This window comes from Diadema antillarum, unplaced genomic scaffold, assembly GCF_040938485.1.
Source record: "Diadema antillarum isolate AM-2024a unplaced genomic scaffold, OU_Dant_1.0 seq00002518_RagTag, whole genome shotgun sequence".
NCBI lineage: Eukaryota > Metazoa > Echinodermata > Echinoidea > Diadematoida > Diadematidae > Diadema > Diadema antillarum.
The window spans coordinates 448-15,920 of NW_027273121.1; the positions used below are offsets into that span (position 1 = coordinate 448).

The 15,473-nt window shown below is 39.9% G+C and overlaps 1 protein-coding gene across 1 annotated transcript in view; it reads left to right on the forward strand.

The window, feature by feature from the left end:
• The first annotated feature begins 284 nt into the window (after positions 1-284).
• Positions 285-15,473, forward strand: part of LOC139714903 (polycystin-1-like protein 2) — a 35,604-nt gene continuing 20,415 nt past the window's right edge. Inside the window, exons 1-11 of the mRNA XM_071626550.1 lie at positions 285-348; positions 802-935; positions 1,534-1,779; positions 3,851-4,337; positions 4,808-5,001; positions 5,350-5,574; positions 7,257-7,427; positions 8,172-8,332; positions 8,934-9,030; positions 10,371-10,607; positions 15,017-15,244. Coding sequence (XP_071482651.1) covers positions 285-348; positions 802-935; positions 1,534-1,779; positions 3,851-4,337; positions 4,808-5,001; positions 5,350-5,574; positions 7,257-7,427; positions 8,172-8,332; positions 8,934-9,030; positions 10,371-10,607; positions 15,017-15,244 — 2,244 coding nt within the window. The remainder of the gene's footprint in view (positions 349-801; positions 936-1,533; positions 1,780-3,850; positions 4,338-4,807; positions 5,002-5,349; positions 5,575-7,256; positions 7,428-8,171; positions 8,333-8,933; positions 9,031-10,370; positions 10,608-15,016; positions 15,245-15,473) is intronic.

Genomic DNA, 15,473 nt, shown 5'->3' on the forward strand with positions numbered 1-15,473 from the left:
TTCGGCGTAACTCTCTTTTAAAGCTAGCACAAATCGCTGTTATGCGCATGTTTGTGAAAGCGACAATATTTAACTCTAAGGTCCTTGATGAGGTCTGTTCACTTCATCTCTCAATATCAAATCGCGCCGTGTCTGTTTTCAAATATTGAATCTGTTTGAGATACAGCAAATACTGATTACCCCAGCTTGATAAATTATAGTTAATCGATCATGCATACAAAGATGTCAATGTGTTTTGCCCGTGTCAATCCCGGCAGGCAAAAGTTGCGGGTTCAATAAACGAGATGACTGCCACCTACCAGAATCTACCACGAGAGAGCACAGAAGACAAGAAAAGGACGACAGACGGTAACTCGGCAGTTTTAGCCTTGGGTCAAAAGATCCCGCATGAAATCATAGCCGAAGAAATCATTGGAAAAAATTATACTAATGATAAAAGCTGGATTTTTGAACACGCATTTACCGCGATTTCTTCGTGATTAGTACGAAGCTATGTTTTTACCTGCGAAGACGGTTGAATTCAAGATTCTAATTTTGTATTAATTTCCTGCATAACAGTAACAAAACTATGAAGGTGGAAGCTACATATCATCACTCAAGTAATCACCAGACAGGATACCAACTGGCCAATAATAATTATTATTGAGCAATATGATTACAAACTCCAGTAACAAAACATGATGACGAACGTCATGTTTCCATTCAAGGTCTCCTTTCTCTTGATGTGGAGAGACAGGCCGTTGCAAAAACGCAAGTCAATCACAATAACAGATCTAAGACGAAAATCCTTCTCTCCTTTAGCAATGGTCGCTGTTGTCGGCAACATCGTTGCAAAGCTCGGGGATTTCTCAGAGCCTTCGGCGACAGAGGAAGAGGAAGAGGAAGAGGCAGTTACGGAGGCAACAACTTCCAACATGACCGACAAGGCGTACGAAGTAAGGGCAATGGCCACTCAAATCGCTGATGTGTTATCATATGGCTCGGTTAAGTTCTCCTTACCCCCTAGGAATAGATGAAGAATTGAGATAAGTTGAGTTGATTTCATTTCCACTTTTGTTCTCTCATTGTATTTAATGAAATGAACAGCAAATGGCTGACTTGTAACATGGGCAAGGTCCGAAAGGTATACGCTTTTCGGGGGGGGGGGGGGGGCTAGGGGGCACGGGGACATCAAGGTCAAAGGTAACTTCCCTTCTCTCCCCCCCCCCCCCCCCCCCCCCCCCCCCGCGCTTGATGGGAATAAGGACAGAAACTCGGAAAAATTGTAGGTGTTGTAATTGCAAGCCCCACCCGGCCTACCCGTTCCGCATACAATGCAAACATTGACTTATAATACCAACAACAAGAATATAAACATAGTAATTCCGTTGGGATGTTTGCTGTATGTTGTTTCCGATTGTTCACTCTTGCTTGTCTTATTGTATTTTGTTCAAGGCGAGTACCTCGTTCTTTTTTTTGTGTGTGTCCTATGGAATTATATTTCATTTTCATTCATGTGTTTTGTCCTTTTTTATCTGCTCGTGTTTACCGTAGCAAATGATGATAAGTAACATGCTTCAGGACGTGCTGAATTCCATGGTTGATCTGGTCCTTCATAACATGGTGCCTGGCCAGGAGCCAGTGGTCTCCAAGACAGAAACCATCGAAGCAAATCTCCTGGTCGAATCACAAGCAGAAATAGGCAACAAGAACATCTCAGCAAACGGGTCTGAGATCAAAATGCCCAGCGCTGAAGAATTATTCGGCGATGGCGTCACGCAGGACAGCGTGCAATTAAAGGTATCAACGAGTTGATTTGCAGTGGAAAAAAATCAATGTCCTGAAAAAGCACCATACAAAATTCATGTTTAAAATTACAGCGGGATCTGGTAAATCATTTTCTTCATGGAAAAGTGTCTGATTAGCAATAAAGTGCTGATTCTTTTTTTTCTCTCCCCAAACATGTTAGGAAAGGATCAACCATAAATCAAACAGTAGGAAAATAAAGAACAAGAATGTTCTTGGTTGCTAAGAGAGTAAACACACAAAGAACAAGCACAAGTCATCGTCAACAGAGATCCCATGACATCCAATTTCATGTTTCTAAAGCTTATTTGAATACGTCTGCAAATCGTATTGACATTTCTTGAATTTTGCGATGAAAAATGTGTATCACGAAATTGCCAACATCTTATTTTTAGACTTTTGTCACTCCACTAACCTCCGCCCTTTATGGTGTCATCAGCTATCAAGTCAGCTAAAATAAGCACCACGATGCTTCAAACTCATTATAGGAAAGACAGGTGTCCGAGAAGAACATCAGAATCCTCAGATTATATGATATTCATTCAAGATTATGTCATATTCATACAATTATATGATATTCATACAATTCCACGGTACGGAGATGTGGAATTGTATGCAACTTGTGGTGAGCTGTGCACACGATGGTTTATTGCCACTTGGTCTACTACCAGATGGTCTACTTCCCAGTTCATCTAACACCACTACGGCTAAACTCACTTGGTCTACTATCAATTTCGTCTAATGCCCGTTTGGTCTACTCCTCACTTGGTCTAATGCCCATTTTGGCTACTTATCGTTTCGTCTAATGACCAGATGTTCTAATTGAGTTTTGTCTCCTTGAATTTTTTCCCATTTATCTAATAAACTGTGGGTTTATTAGACAAAATGGGAATATTAGACAAAGTAGGTATAGCCCATCTTAAAGTAGACCCACTTTTAATGAGGCTTAGTGGCAATTGGACCAAATGGTCATTAGACGAATTGGTTGTGGACGAATCAGGACTATGTGGGTGGAGGCTAAATGGCTGTTAGACGAAGTGGCAGTGGACCAAGTGATAGATCACCCACACGATCATGGTAATAAAAATAAGGGGCCGAAGTCGGTTGGTGCTGAGAAGGAGAAAATGATCAATTTAAAAAAGATCTATATCTTAATGAATTCATGAAGTAGTGATGCGAAAACATATTCACATCAGCAGAAGATACACCTTGGAGTGGGATTGACAATCCCGGAGTTGGAGGCTAAGGGACTTTAATACCAACCATCATCTCGTCTATATTAAGCGGAGTTACCGTCGAAGGTTTTCCTTTTTTTATTTCATTTCTATTTCATATTCAAATGAGAGTGTCAATGTACAAAACATAGCTCGAAAAAGGTAAACAATATAGAAATGCATATTATTCTCAATACATCGAAACATAATATAAACACAGTGAAATGAGGAAGAAGTAAGTACACGTGTACATGCTGTATACTGCATAATGTTGACAATGGAGGGAAGCTAAAAGTAGAGCTTGAAATATGTTTTCCCTTTAAAACCAATGATAATGAAGTACGAAAATGTAACCATGTATGGGTAGACAGAAGTAACAATTCTAAAAAAAAAAGAAACAGACAGCCCTGTTCTAAGGTAATGTATTGTTATTATTATTATTACTATTACTATTATTGTTATTATTATCATGTACAATCATCATGGGTCTATGATATATACGAAATGTAATGTATTATTATTATTATTATTATTATTATTATTATTATTATTATTATTATTAAGGCTAACTTGACGGAACATCGCTCTTGAGGCTGAGATGACAATCATTTGCCAACACATTTAGTGTAAATTATTTCTGATGAACACACTGATAGTCCCTTTCTTACGTGCTGCAATCTTTATACGGTACAATCATCATGGGTCTATGATATATACGAAAATACAGCATAAATTGTATGATTCCACACTACACTGTATCTCTTTTGTCATGAAAAATGATTACTTAACCTTTTACAATCTATGGAAAACTGCATGTGTGTAAACATGTTGGTGATTAATTTCGTTTTCAGGCCGTTACAATGTCCGGTAACCCGTTCAGCTATGCGAATAATGGCGGAGATATATCCTCACCAGTGGTTAGTTTGAGTTTCCAGAGCAAATCAGCGAATAAGATAGACGTGAGCAATACAACAAGTCCTATTCGAATCGTTATGAAGACGCAACCCGATCAAGTTACAGAGGTGAACTTGACGGAGGCAAATCTGACGCAAAAGTATCCAATGTCGTGTCATAGAGTGCATGTCGACGAAGACTCCATCGACATTCGAGCCGTCGTATTGCCAGAAAAAGAAGGGCAACGGTTTTGGGTGTTCATCAGGTTGCTCAGACCGCCTCGGCTTGACAGGTATTACGCAGTGAAGAAACTCCCGCGAGAAGTCTCGCCGGATGAATCTTGGGAAAACGAGACAATGAGAGAGGAGAGCCGTTACACGTTCAGCATGACTAAAAGTGAACTCTGCGGGAAAGGAACGTACGTCATTGGCATAATGCCTGCAGGTAAGACTCAAAACCACTCCCTTAACACCAAAGAGTATAGAAACTTCTGCACTTTACTTGTCACATTCCTGTCACGCATATACGGTTGCGCTGGGATATTGTGCTTAGTGAGAACCAAAGTGATATGTTGTTAGTGAATTGTAATTCACTTTGATGCTTGGCTGTATCTATCACGTAATTATGCAGAGATCTTGAAACAACATGCTGAGAAGATGAATGCCACCTCTAGAAAGTGACGGAAATATGACTGAAACATTATGATTTTATTTGTATGCACTCATTTGCTTCGAGATATAAGAGAGAGGATGAGAGAGTAGATACGTTTTGGAGGTAGATGAAGAAGGATGGGAAGACACGGAGGGAGAGAGCATGTGTGACAAAATGGAAGCGACAGTTGTATACTGTAAAGTGACGCCTTGTCCAAATTGAACGTTTGATTGCTAAGGCGTTACGTGTCATGTACTTATTAGGGACGGATGCACGATTTGATGAGTTAAACTCAACAGTGAATGGTTGCAATCGGTCCTCCTACAACGAAACGATACCACTCCCTAAGAATGAAAACAACACTGTGACACCACTGGCCTATTGGTTGAGCATTTACTTCTCGTCATGTCGGTACTTCGACGAGGAAGCGGAAACATGGAGCGGCAAGGGATGCGAGGTACTTTACTGATCGTTTTTATTGTCAGTCATGCCAATTAGTGTATTGATAGCTGTTGTGACCTTCTTGTAGTATAGTCGTAGTAGTATGTTAGCAGCAGTAGTATGCACTGTTAATTCACAGTAGCAGAATAATGGCATCGGTAGAGGAGGTCTACTATCACGCAATATACTTGCCAATGATATTAGGTTCAATGAATAAATACCTTTATGCCACTTCAGTTTATACGATTAATGTCATGAGATTTCAGAGTGAAACATGTCCACCGAGTCATTGAAAAAAGAGACGGTACGTGATATCAGGTGCTAACTTTCTTCTTACATTTGCAATGAATTTTTTGCCCACTAGGGTGGAGTACAGACTACTCGCTTCCAGACCGAATGTCTGTGTAATCACCTCACTTCATTCGCATCCACCTTCTACGTACCGGTGAACACGATAGACTTCAGCACAGTGTTCAGCAAGCCCTTAAAGGACAACGCGCTCGTGTTTGGCACAGTCATGGGCTTCGCTGGCGTGTACCTTCTCTTGCTCATCTACGCCCGGAGGAAGGACAAGCAAGACATCGTAAAGGTTAATGTATATCTCTTGTTTTTAAGACCACCGCACACTACTCAATCCAACCGGTCGCAAGACCAGTCGCGCGACTCAACGCCGCACAGCAGTATATGATTAGACTAAACAGCTGAACAATATTACGATAGGACAGTAGGTCTGCATAATTATTGTAGTGTGATTGACTGAAAGTCTTTGACCGTTCGTGAAAATTCGACGTGTCATATCTTCACAACTGGCATTGCGACCCAGTTGCAAGACTAAAAACGCACTTCTGGCCACACTTGTGGTCACTAGGTCATATGACCGGTGAATTGTGGCAAAGTGGTTTTTTTTTTATATTGTTCCATATTCCACGTTTTAACAAATGAACCTTAGACATACCAAGAAAATTAATGAGGTAATTATTGAATGCAACAACTAAAGAATTAATCCATGTGAAATATGAGGAATCCACATAGAAGTATTGTTTGTAGGGCGTAGTTACCCACAAGCTGATTTGCCCGTCATAATACAGCGAACAATGCCCAACGCTTGCCGAACGAGTTTGAAAAGATACCAAAATCTCGAGCGTACGTGTCTCTGCGAATCTATATACGATAGCTGATAAATACACAGAACGTCAAAATTTGTTACGAACTATTCTAGTACTAACAATTAATGCTAAAGTATCTTCAAAGTTTTGAATTCGTTGGGCATTCGCTCTAGTTTGACGTGGCCTTAATATGAAATTTGCAGTAGTACAGAATGACAAAATATGACTTGAGGAAATGAAAGCATATAAGAAAAAAAAATGAATGTCCGTGACGTTAAACTACAAGAGAGCGGCGTGATCACCCGAACAATGACGAAAATGCAAAATTAAGAGATAGTTGTAATGTGCGGTGGGCTTTACTTTCACTGAGACATGCACACACACAAAACACTTATGCACTTTTTCTCTCTCCCCCTCTCTCCTCCTCCATCCCATTTCTCTTTCTTTCTGCCATTCTCTATCTCTTCTTTCTTTATTTCTTTTTTCTATCTTTCTCTTTCCCTCTCTTGATGATTACACGATATACGAAGTCCTAATTGCTTACTTGTTTATAAGAGACTTGTAAATGTCATTTACATACCATGATTCAGCCGAATGTGCAGTGCTAAGTATGTTTTGTAAAGTCATCGGAAAAGCTTTTTTTTCACATGTTTATATTCTCGGGGGTCATCTAGAACCACACACTGCACTCCGGTCTTAACGAACACGATCATAACGAAATTCTCGTTTCAACAAAGAAAAATTTAGTTTCCAAATTTATCATCTATATGTATCGTTACGTCGTACTTCACTGTTCGGCTGTAACGAAATTTCAATATAACGAAAGAAGACGCCGGTCCCGATGATTCGTTATAACGAGAGTATACTGTATTGGAACGGCCTAGGTTATGCCACGCGGTGAGAAGCCTTCTTAATCTTGCTTTTAAATAGTCTGGTTGACAGCATCATAGTATCATATGATTTCCTTATGTGGATGCTATTGTGTAAACATCTAAACGTCACAAATTTTCACGTCTATAGTTGGCGAAACCTCCGTTATGCCTTTTTGCTTGATTTTACTCCAATATTCTGTGATTAAAGCCAATTTGACCGTGGCGTCGAATGGTACTCTGAAGAGAAATATTTTCCGAACATTTTGGCGCCCTCGTGGTACTCTGTCTTTCAGTGGGGCGTGACACCTATGAGCGACAACCACCCGGCCCATACCTACGCCTATCAGATCACCGTGGAGACGGGGGTGCGGCCTGGAGCGGGTACCAAGTCCAAAGTGGGCATCATCGTCACTGGGGAGGAGGCCGACAGCGGCTCCAGGGTCCTCGATGACAGCAAAAGACCGGTGAGCGTATAGGGTCACGTCCGTCAACTACAGCTGGGCAACCACAGACCATTAGACACGGGACATCGTCGATTCTTTGCAATATAACACAAGCTGTCGATACATCTCATGAAGGTTCCTAAATACATAAATAATTATCCTTCGGAAAAAATCCAAATACATAGAGAGCGATTACAGTCTTCGCAAACAACATCTTCTTCTCTTTTTTTTTGGGGGGGGGGGGGGGGAGAGTGTTGAAAGAATTTATCGAACCTACTACACTCGTGACGGAGGTAAAAGAAAGTCCATATAAGGGAATGTAGTAAATGTATGTCAAGGCAACAGGGGAGGGATATCTTTATATAGTTTAGTAGTTTGCGTCGTCAAATGTATGCAATGCATGCATAAGCAACAGCTAGCGACGTATGGAAGCTTTTATCGTGGAAGTACAACACTCAGCTTTGGAAAGCTCCTATGTCAAGCGTCAGTAGCACAAGATACATTGGTAGGCCCTATACTGTCTTGATTTATAATGCACATTACTGCTAAGAATGGGATTTACACAATTTATTAGATTTTCACATCCTTACTTGAACTGTCAAATCTCATCATTTTTCATTCTCAGTGATCCGTGGCCTCTGTACTTTTGACTTACTCATCACGTATGTAAGCGAAGCGTGATGAGCTGCAGAATATCATTATGATTTGTAAGCAACAATGAGCGAGCAGACTTTTACGTCCAAATTTCCCTGTTATATTTCGCAGATCTTTCAAGTAGGCAGCATCAACAGCTTTCTGATGACCGTGCCACGCCCACTTGGACTTCTCACCTACGTCCGCATCTGGCACGACAACTCGGGAGGCGGTGGGCAGGCTGGCTGGTTTCTCTCTAGGATCTCCATCATGGATCTGCAGACCGGCAAGGAGTGAGTAACAAAGTCCCAAACAATCAAAGACGTGCCTTCACGAACCCACAGAGATTTTAATAACCCTATGTTAAAAAAAGAATAACAACAACGACAACAATTGACTTCGTGATCATAACGGGATTGTGGAAATTATTTTCCCTTTCTATGACCTGTCAAAAGCTACGCACTCGAAAAAGAGAAGAGGTGAATTATGGGAACACAAATAGAGGATGAGAGTTTGGCAGGATTACCAGGCATATCACTGTGACGTGACTTAATGAGACCAGGTGATCATAAGTGATCATTATCACTGGCTTTTGAAATGAACTTGAAAGGCCGATTAATACGAAATGTCAAGACAAAAAGTTTTAAATCACAAAAAGAAAGTGTGGAAGAAAAAGAAGAAGAAGAAGAACAAGTAGTAGTAGCAGTAGTTGTAGTAAAGGTGGGTAGTAGTAGTAGTAGTAGTAATATAGCAGTAGCAGTAGCAGTAGTGCTGATAGTAGCAAGTAACAGTAGCAATAGCAGCAAAGTGCACGAGAATAAGAGGGGGGGGGGGGGAGAGAAAGAGACTTCAACCATTCTCCTTCCAAACCTTAATGGTATCATCTCCAATCAGATTCTTCTTCCTCTGCGAGCAATGGTTGGCAGTAGAACAAGGAGACGGAGCGGTTGATCGCACACTCTTTGTGGCCAGCAAGAAAGATATGATCAAGGTAAGACTGCCACAGCTATAGTATCCTGAGTGTCTTGAAATAATACGTGATCAGCATGATCTGAGGCTCGTCTTGCAACTCCGATAATATTGGTGCCCTTTAAAATAAAAAAGGGACACAATCGCCTAGGCGGCGAGTTTATCATGGATTTGTAGATATTTAAGATCATATTCTTTTCAATTACAGTACAATGTACGGTCTCACATACCGTTGCTTAAAGGGGATGGGTAGTAACTGATCAGTGGGAATCAGTGGGAATGCTGGGGGATGATTGTTCCAATCCTTGTGGGATTCACTTATGAGTACATTATATATCTATTGTTGTGTGAAAATCATTTGCTTCAGAATGGTCTCAATGCTTCCAGGTTAGCTTGCCTGTACAGTGACGGTACATTAAACTGTATAATACTTGAACATGAGACCATACTGAAGCAAGTAATTTTCACACAACAATAGATACATAATGTACTCTTAAATGAATCCCACAAGGATTGGAAAAATCATCCCCCAACATTACCACTGATTCCCACTGATCAGTTACTAGCCATCCCCTTTAACTAATTGTTGCCTTGCATTCAATTGCGCATGACCGCAAAATTTTATCACAGAGCAATGAAAAGAATTGCACATCGGCACGAAGATTTCCGTGGTCGTTTTTTGCCGTTCGTGAGTTTTCGACCCAAAATAATATCTATTTTGGAAACATGCTTGGTTTAGAAAAAAAGAACAGAAAAGTTAAAATTGAGCTTTTCCCCTCCATATCTCGGAACTTGCTCCAGGTATCATCATGATGCTAAGTACATTGAGGCTATATACAGGTACTGCCTGGCAATGATTGTCTTTGAAAGATTTGAGTCGTGGGGGCGAAGAACAAGGTCAAAGGTCACTTTAAAGTTGTAAAATTACACTTTTTATTGCTGAATAATACACAATTTTCTCCATACCTTCGAATTAATGACTAAATGTATCTACTTGATCGAACATGGTATATCTATATACAGGCAATACCGTACAATACTTCTGCCGGGAAAGATTTGGGCAGTGGGGTTAGAATCAAGCGGAAATGCAAAATTTTCGCTTATTTCCGTATTTTGAAGATAACTCAAATGTCGTCGAAAAAGACGTATCATTACTAGATAATGATATTTGCCAATCAAGTGAGATTGTCGTCTCACATTGGCACGATGAATATTGTAAACCTATTTAAAGAATAATGCGATATAGCAGAAGCATACCAGTCGCCATATACAAAGGGACATTTTTGTTTGTTTGTTTGTTTGTTTTTTCTCCTTGAAAAAGGAACATCATGACTATCGTTACATGTCATAACCTCCATACAGGTAGGCCAGTTAGTCTACACCAGCGGCCGCAAGAACTTGTCGGACCAGCACCTCTGGTTCTCGATCTTCAGCCGACCCACGCGTAGCCAATTCAATCGATGCCAGCGGCTCTGCTGCTGCCTCACTTTGCTCTACACGTCGATGATTGCGAACGCCCTGTTCTGGAGGGGTTCTGGCGACGAGCGAGGATCTCGGACCATCATCAGGATCGCTGGGATAAACATTGACCCGCAACAGGTGAGGGCGGGCTTGATGATGAAGGATTTGAGAGATTGACATTCTGAGAAAGGATCATTTAAATGCTTGTCATGACCCTATAGTAGAGCAGTTAAGCCCTCAAAATCACGTGAATTGTGCAAAATTTGACTAAAGCATGAAACTTTCACCAGTGTTAGTACATACCATAAGATTTATTTTGAGATCGGGAGGTAAGTCTGATTTGACCTCTGATGACCTCCAGAGGTCATTGTACTTTAGATATCAGAATATCGATGTTTTTAGACATTTGTGAATGATATATGTTGTTATGCTGCACTAAACATGCATTCATACTACAGAGAAATCATTTCCAGATTCAACAGAGCACTGACAGGTTTTTACCTTTGACCTCTGATGACCTCCAGAGGTCAATGAACTTTAAATATCAGAATATCGATGTTCTTAGACAATTGTGAATGATATATGTGGATATGATTCACTAAACATGCATCTATACTTCAGGGAAACCATTTTCTGATTCCACAGAGCATTGACAGGTTTTAACCTTTTACCTCTGATGACCATTAGAGGTCAATGACCTCAAAATATCATATTGATCTGTGATGTCATTGGTTAATGGTAACCATTGTTAAGATGTACAAAACAAGCATATCTTGTCTTACAATGAAATTGTCTTCATATTCTTAAGAGCAGACAGGTTTCTACCTTTGACCTTTGATGACCTTGAGAGGTCAATGACCTCAGAATATCAGAATATTGAACTATGACATCATTGGTGAGAGGTCAAACATGGTAAAGATGTACAAAACAAGCATATCTGTGTACAATTACATTGTCTTCATATTCCAAGGCACACAGACGAGTTTCTGCCTTTGACCTCTGATGATCTCGAGAGGTCAATGACCTCAAAGTATCAGAATAGTTTGGCATCATCAATGGTAAACATCCCCAAAGTATGTTATATCTGTGGAAGGAACCAAGCAGGGGGAAGGAGTCTATTGAAAGGAGATATCCCCTCTCACAGAAGGGAGATTTTGCATTTCAGAATTAAATTTCAACAATCCGATGCACACTTAAAGTGAAAAACTTGGGCAGTTTTCTGTCTAAAAAGCAAAAAAACAAACAAACAAACAAACAAACAAACAAACAACAACAAAACAAAACATAGTCCACATCTCAGAATTAAATGGATTCAAAAGGCGTGTATTCATTTCACATGAACATTAGCGACGATCCTCTGACCTCTGGAGGATATTGAAAGATATACATCAAAATGTAAGAATATTGATGTCTGGTCTCATTGGTTTGTAATGGCCATCTGCTTATGAAATAATAATTGTGTGAGTGTGTGTGTGTGTGTGTGTGTGTCCAAAATTGTATGCAGAGTATTCCACACACAGTTCAATTTTGACTTCCATCTAGGACAATGAGAGGTTACTTTTTTCTCAACTACACTGTAATATCAAAATCTATTGAAAAACACGGTGGTGGCTGGGTCTAACACATTATCATTCTTTTTCGTTGGAGATCCATGCTGGATGGTCAAAACAAGCATAAAAAACAGATATCTCAAACCTAATTGTTATAACAAAGCATCATATCCTCATATACCCAACCCAACCCTCTAAGCCCAGACAATGTAAACCACCCCATGGACTTACTTGGAGCTTTAGAATATCCTTTGCCAACAGAGACATCCGAACCTTTGCAGTGCCGACTAAGATCTACCATGGAACTGATTGATATTGGCTCTGCATCATTGACAGCAGATCTCGTTTCCTATTCTCTTTCTTTTTCTACTTCTTCTTCTTCTTCTATTTCTTCTTCTTCTTCTTCATTATACTGTGTAATCTTGTAATATTCTGCCATGGAGCCTAAAGAAGGTATATGAAGCAAAAAACAACAAACAAAAGCAAAAACAAAAAGAGAGACATCTGTATATTTAATAGCAGAGCTAAATATTGAGTATCTCTCTCCTTTTTTGGGAGTAGGCCTACTTTGTGTTCTTGCAAAATTGATGCCTGACATTTTTGGTCATTGGCCCTTTTTGAAGAATGCGGCAATGGAGCCACAACTTCCTGCAGAGTGGATGTTGTGGAGTTCTTCATGCAGAACATCATCGCTGAATTTGCCTGTCCTGTACTTTCTGACAGGGATTGTCATTGTAGTTTTCGTTTGTTTTGTTTTGTTTTGTTTTGTTTTAAGTGTGGCTGTAACACTGCTTGTTTTGCATGTGATGATCATTGCAGCTAAAGAGTGCATGTCTTCTCTGGATCATTCCAAACTTCATGATGTTTCCCTGGGTGAATGGATCCCAGATGATACATGCATATTCCAGGACAGTCCTGAGCGGCATGGAGTAGCACAACACCTGAACTTTATATATTCGTCTGGAGAGAGTCTTTGGTTGAAGTATAGCCTTTTTAAGCTGCTGTGGCGATGTGATTCCAGCTGAGCTTCCTATTGGAATAGACTCCAAAATATTTTGCACAATCCGCTTTCTCCATGGTTTGCCATGAATGCTTATCTATTCCCTGGGTAGGTCTCGGATGGCAATAGCTAGTTGTAATACACAGGATCGCTTCATGTGGAATACATGTTGGGTCTCACAGTATGTCGAAGTTTTCAAGATGGTCCATGATGTCGCAGCTGCGGACTGTATACTCCAGGACCATGAGTCATACTGTCATACAGTCATACTGTAACAACCCACCAGCTTTACACTGGCCAATATAGGCCCACCAGCTGGAAACTATGCAAATATTGCCCATGAGCTGGACACTTGTAGGCAAACCAGTCCCAAAATGAGTCCGACACATGGGGGAAAAGATCTATGAGACCTGCACTGAATAGATTAAACGCTCTGTATATCAGTCTCGTGGGCCTTGTTTTCCTCGAGTGTCGAGATAATGGCCATATTTGCCTATATTTGCTAGTCTGCGTAACTAACCCAAACATAACATTTCTATTTGAGGTCACTGCCATCACTCAGGAAACTTAAGCTTTATTTCTGAAGTAATTGACCTCTCACATTCCAGAGACCTGTTACTATAAACGATTGCTCTGTGGAATATGCATACATACTTTGATCAAAACGTAAATGCGTGATTTGTACATGATTAAGCATTTACGATTAAACCAATGAAGCCAAACATCAATACAGGTAAGCCTACACATATTCTGATATTCTATAACTCAGTGACCTCTCACTGTCCTTAGAGGTCAAAGTTGGATATAATTCACAGGCTAATGACCAATGTTCCATGGAATGACAAATTCTTCTATTATAGGGTAAAGGCTAATAGCATAATGCATGATTGTACATCGGGTATAAGTTGACCATTGACTATACATAAAATATCAATATTCTGATATTTTGAGGTTATTGACCTGTCACCTTCCTCAGAGGTCAAAGGCAGAGACACGTGAGTAATTTCTCTTGCTCTGTGGAATAGGAAAACAATTCAATTGTAATACAAATGAATATGACATCTTAATCATGTTTATCATCAACCAATTGCTCAAAATATCAATGTTCTGACATTTTGAGGTCATTGACCTCATCATAGGTCATCTGAGGTCATCAGAGGTCAAAGGTAGAAATCTGACTCGAAAGGCTCAGTGGAACATTGAGGCAATTCCTCTTACAAAAATTGGTTTTTAATACATAATTATCGTGTTTCAGTTACGAGTGACGCATTAAAATATCAATTTTCTGACATTTTGAGGTCATCAGAGGTCAAAGGTAGAAACCTGTCAGGGCTCTGTGGAACATAAAGACAATTTCACTGTGACAAAAATTAAGTTTTAGTACATCATTACTGTGTTTATCATTAACCAATGACGCAAAATATCAATTTTCTGACATTTTGAGGTCATTGACCTCTCGAGGTCATCAGAGGTCAAAGGTAGAAACCTGTCAGGGCTCTGTGGAACATAAAGACAATTTCACTGTGACAAAAAATAAGTTTTAGTACATCATTACTGTGTTTATCATTAACCAATGACGCAATATATCAATTTTCTTAGACTTTGAGGTAATTGACCTCTAGAGGTCATCAGAGGTCAATTCAGACTTACCTCCCGATCTTAAGATTAATCTTATAGCATGTACTAACAATGGTGAAAGTTTCATGCTTTAGTCAAATTTTGCACAATTCTTCGGCTTATCTGCTCTACTACTATAGGCTGACATTGCCTTTGTTGACTAATTATGACAAATGTTACATCATTGTCCTCATGTAACCATAATCATTATGATAATACATATTTGATCTAAATAAGTACTTAAAGGGATTCCTGCCGGCACTGTGAATAATGATTTTTCCCCGCTTTTCTCATACGAAGGGCTTGTGATGCACCCATCTGAATCAGAATTACTTTCTCTCCTCTTTCTGTCTTGGTATGCATACTCCATTCAAACTCAGATCTATATTGGAATCATAAGCTCCCTGGTTGTGATGCCCGTCAACATGATTATAGTCCAAATCTTCCGCAAGTCTAGACCGCTGGAGGCAGGGAAACCAGACCCTCTGTACGACTGGTGCAGGCGAAAATTCAAGGGAATTAAGGCAAGATGCACGTCGAACGCGCATAAGAAACTAGACCAGTACAACTACGAGGAAAAACAACACGGTTCTCCTCTTCCGGAAAAGGTTGGTATATCTACAGAGCATTCCATACAAAGCAACAAACAAACAAAAACAAAAACAAAACAAAACATAAGAAAGAACAAGCAAACAAGGTTAAAAGATCGCTTTCCACGGGGGATGGATTACATTTCATTCAATTGATATCATCAAGTGACATGAAGACGAACTTTGTCAAAATCACGCATGAGTGTGTTTGTTTTGTTGATATTTCGTTTCAGATAATTTTGTCCAC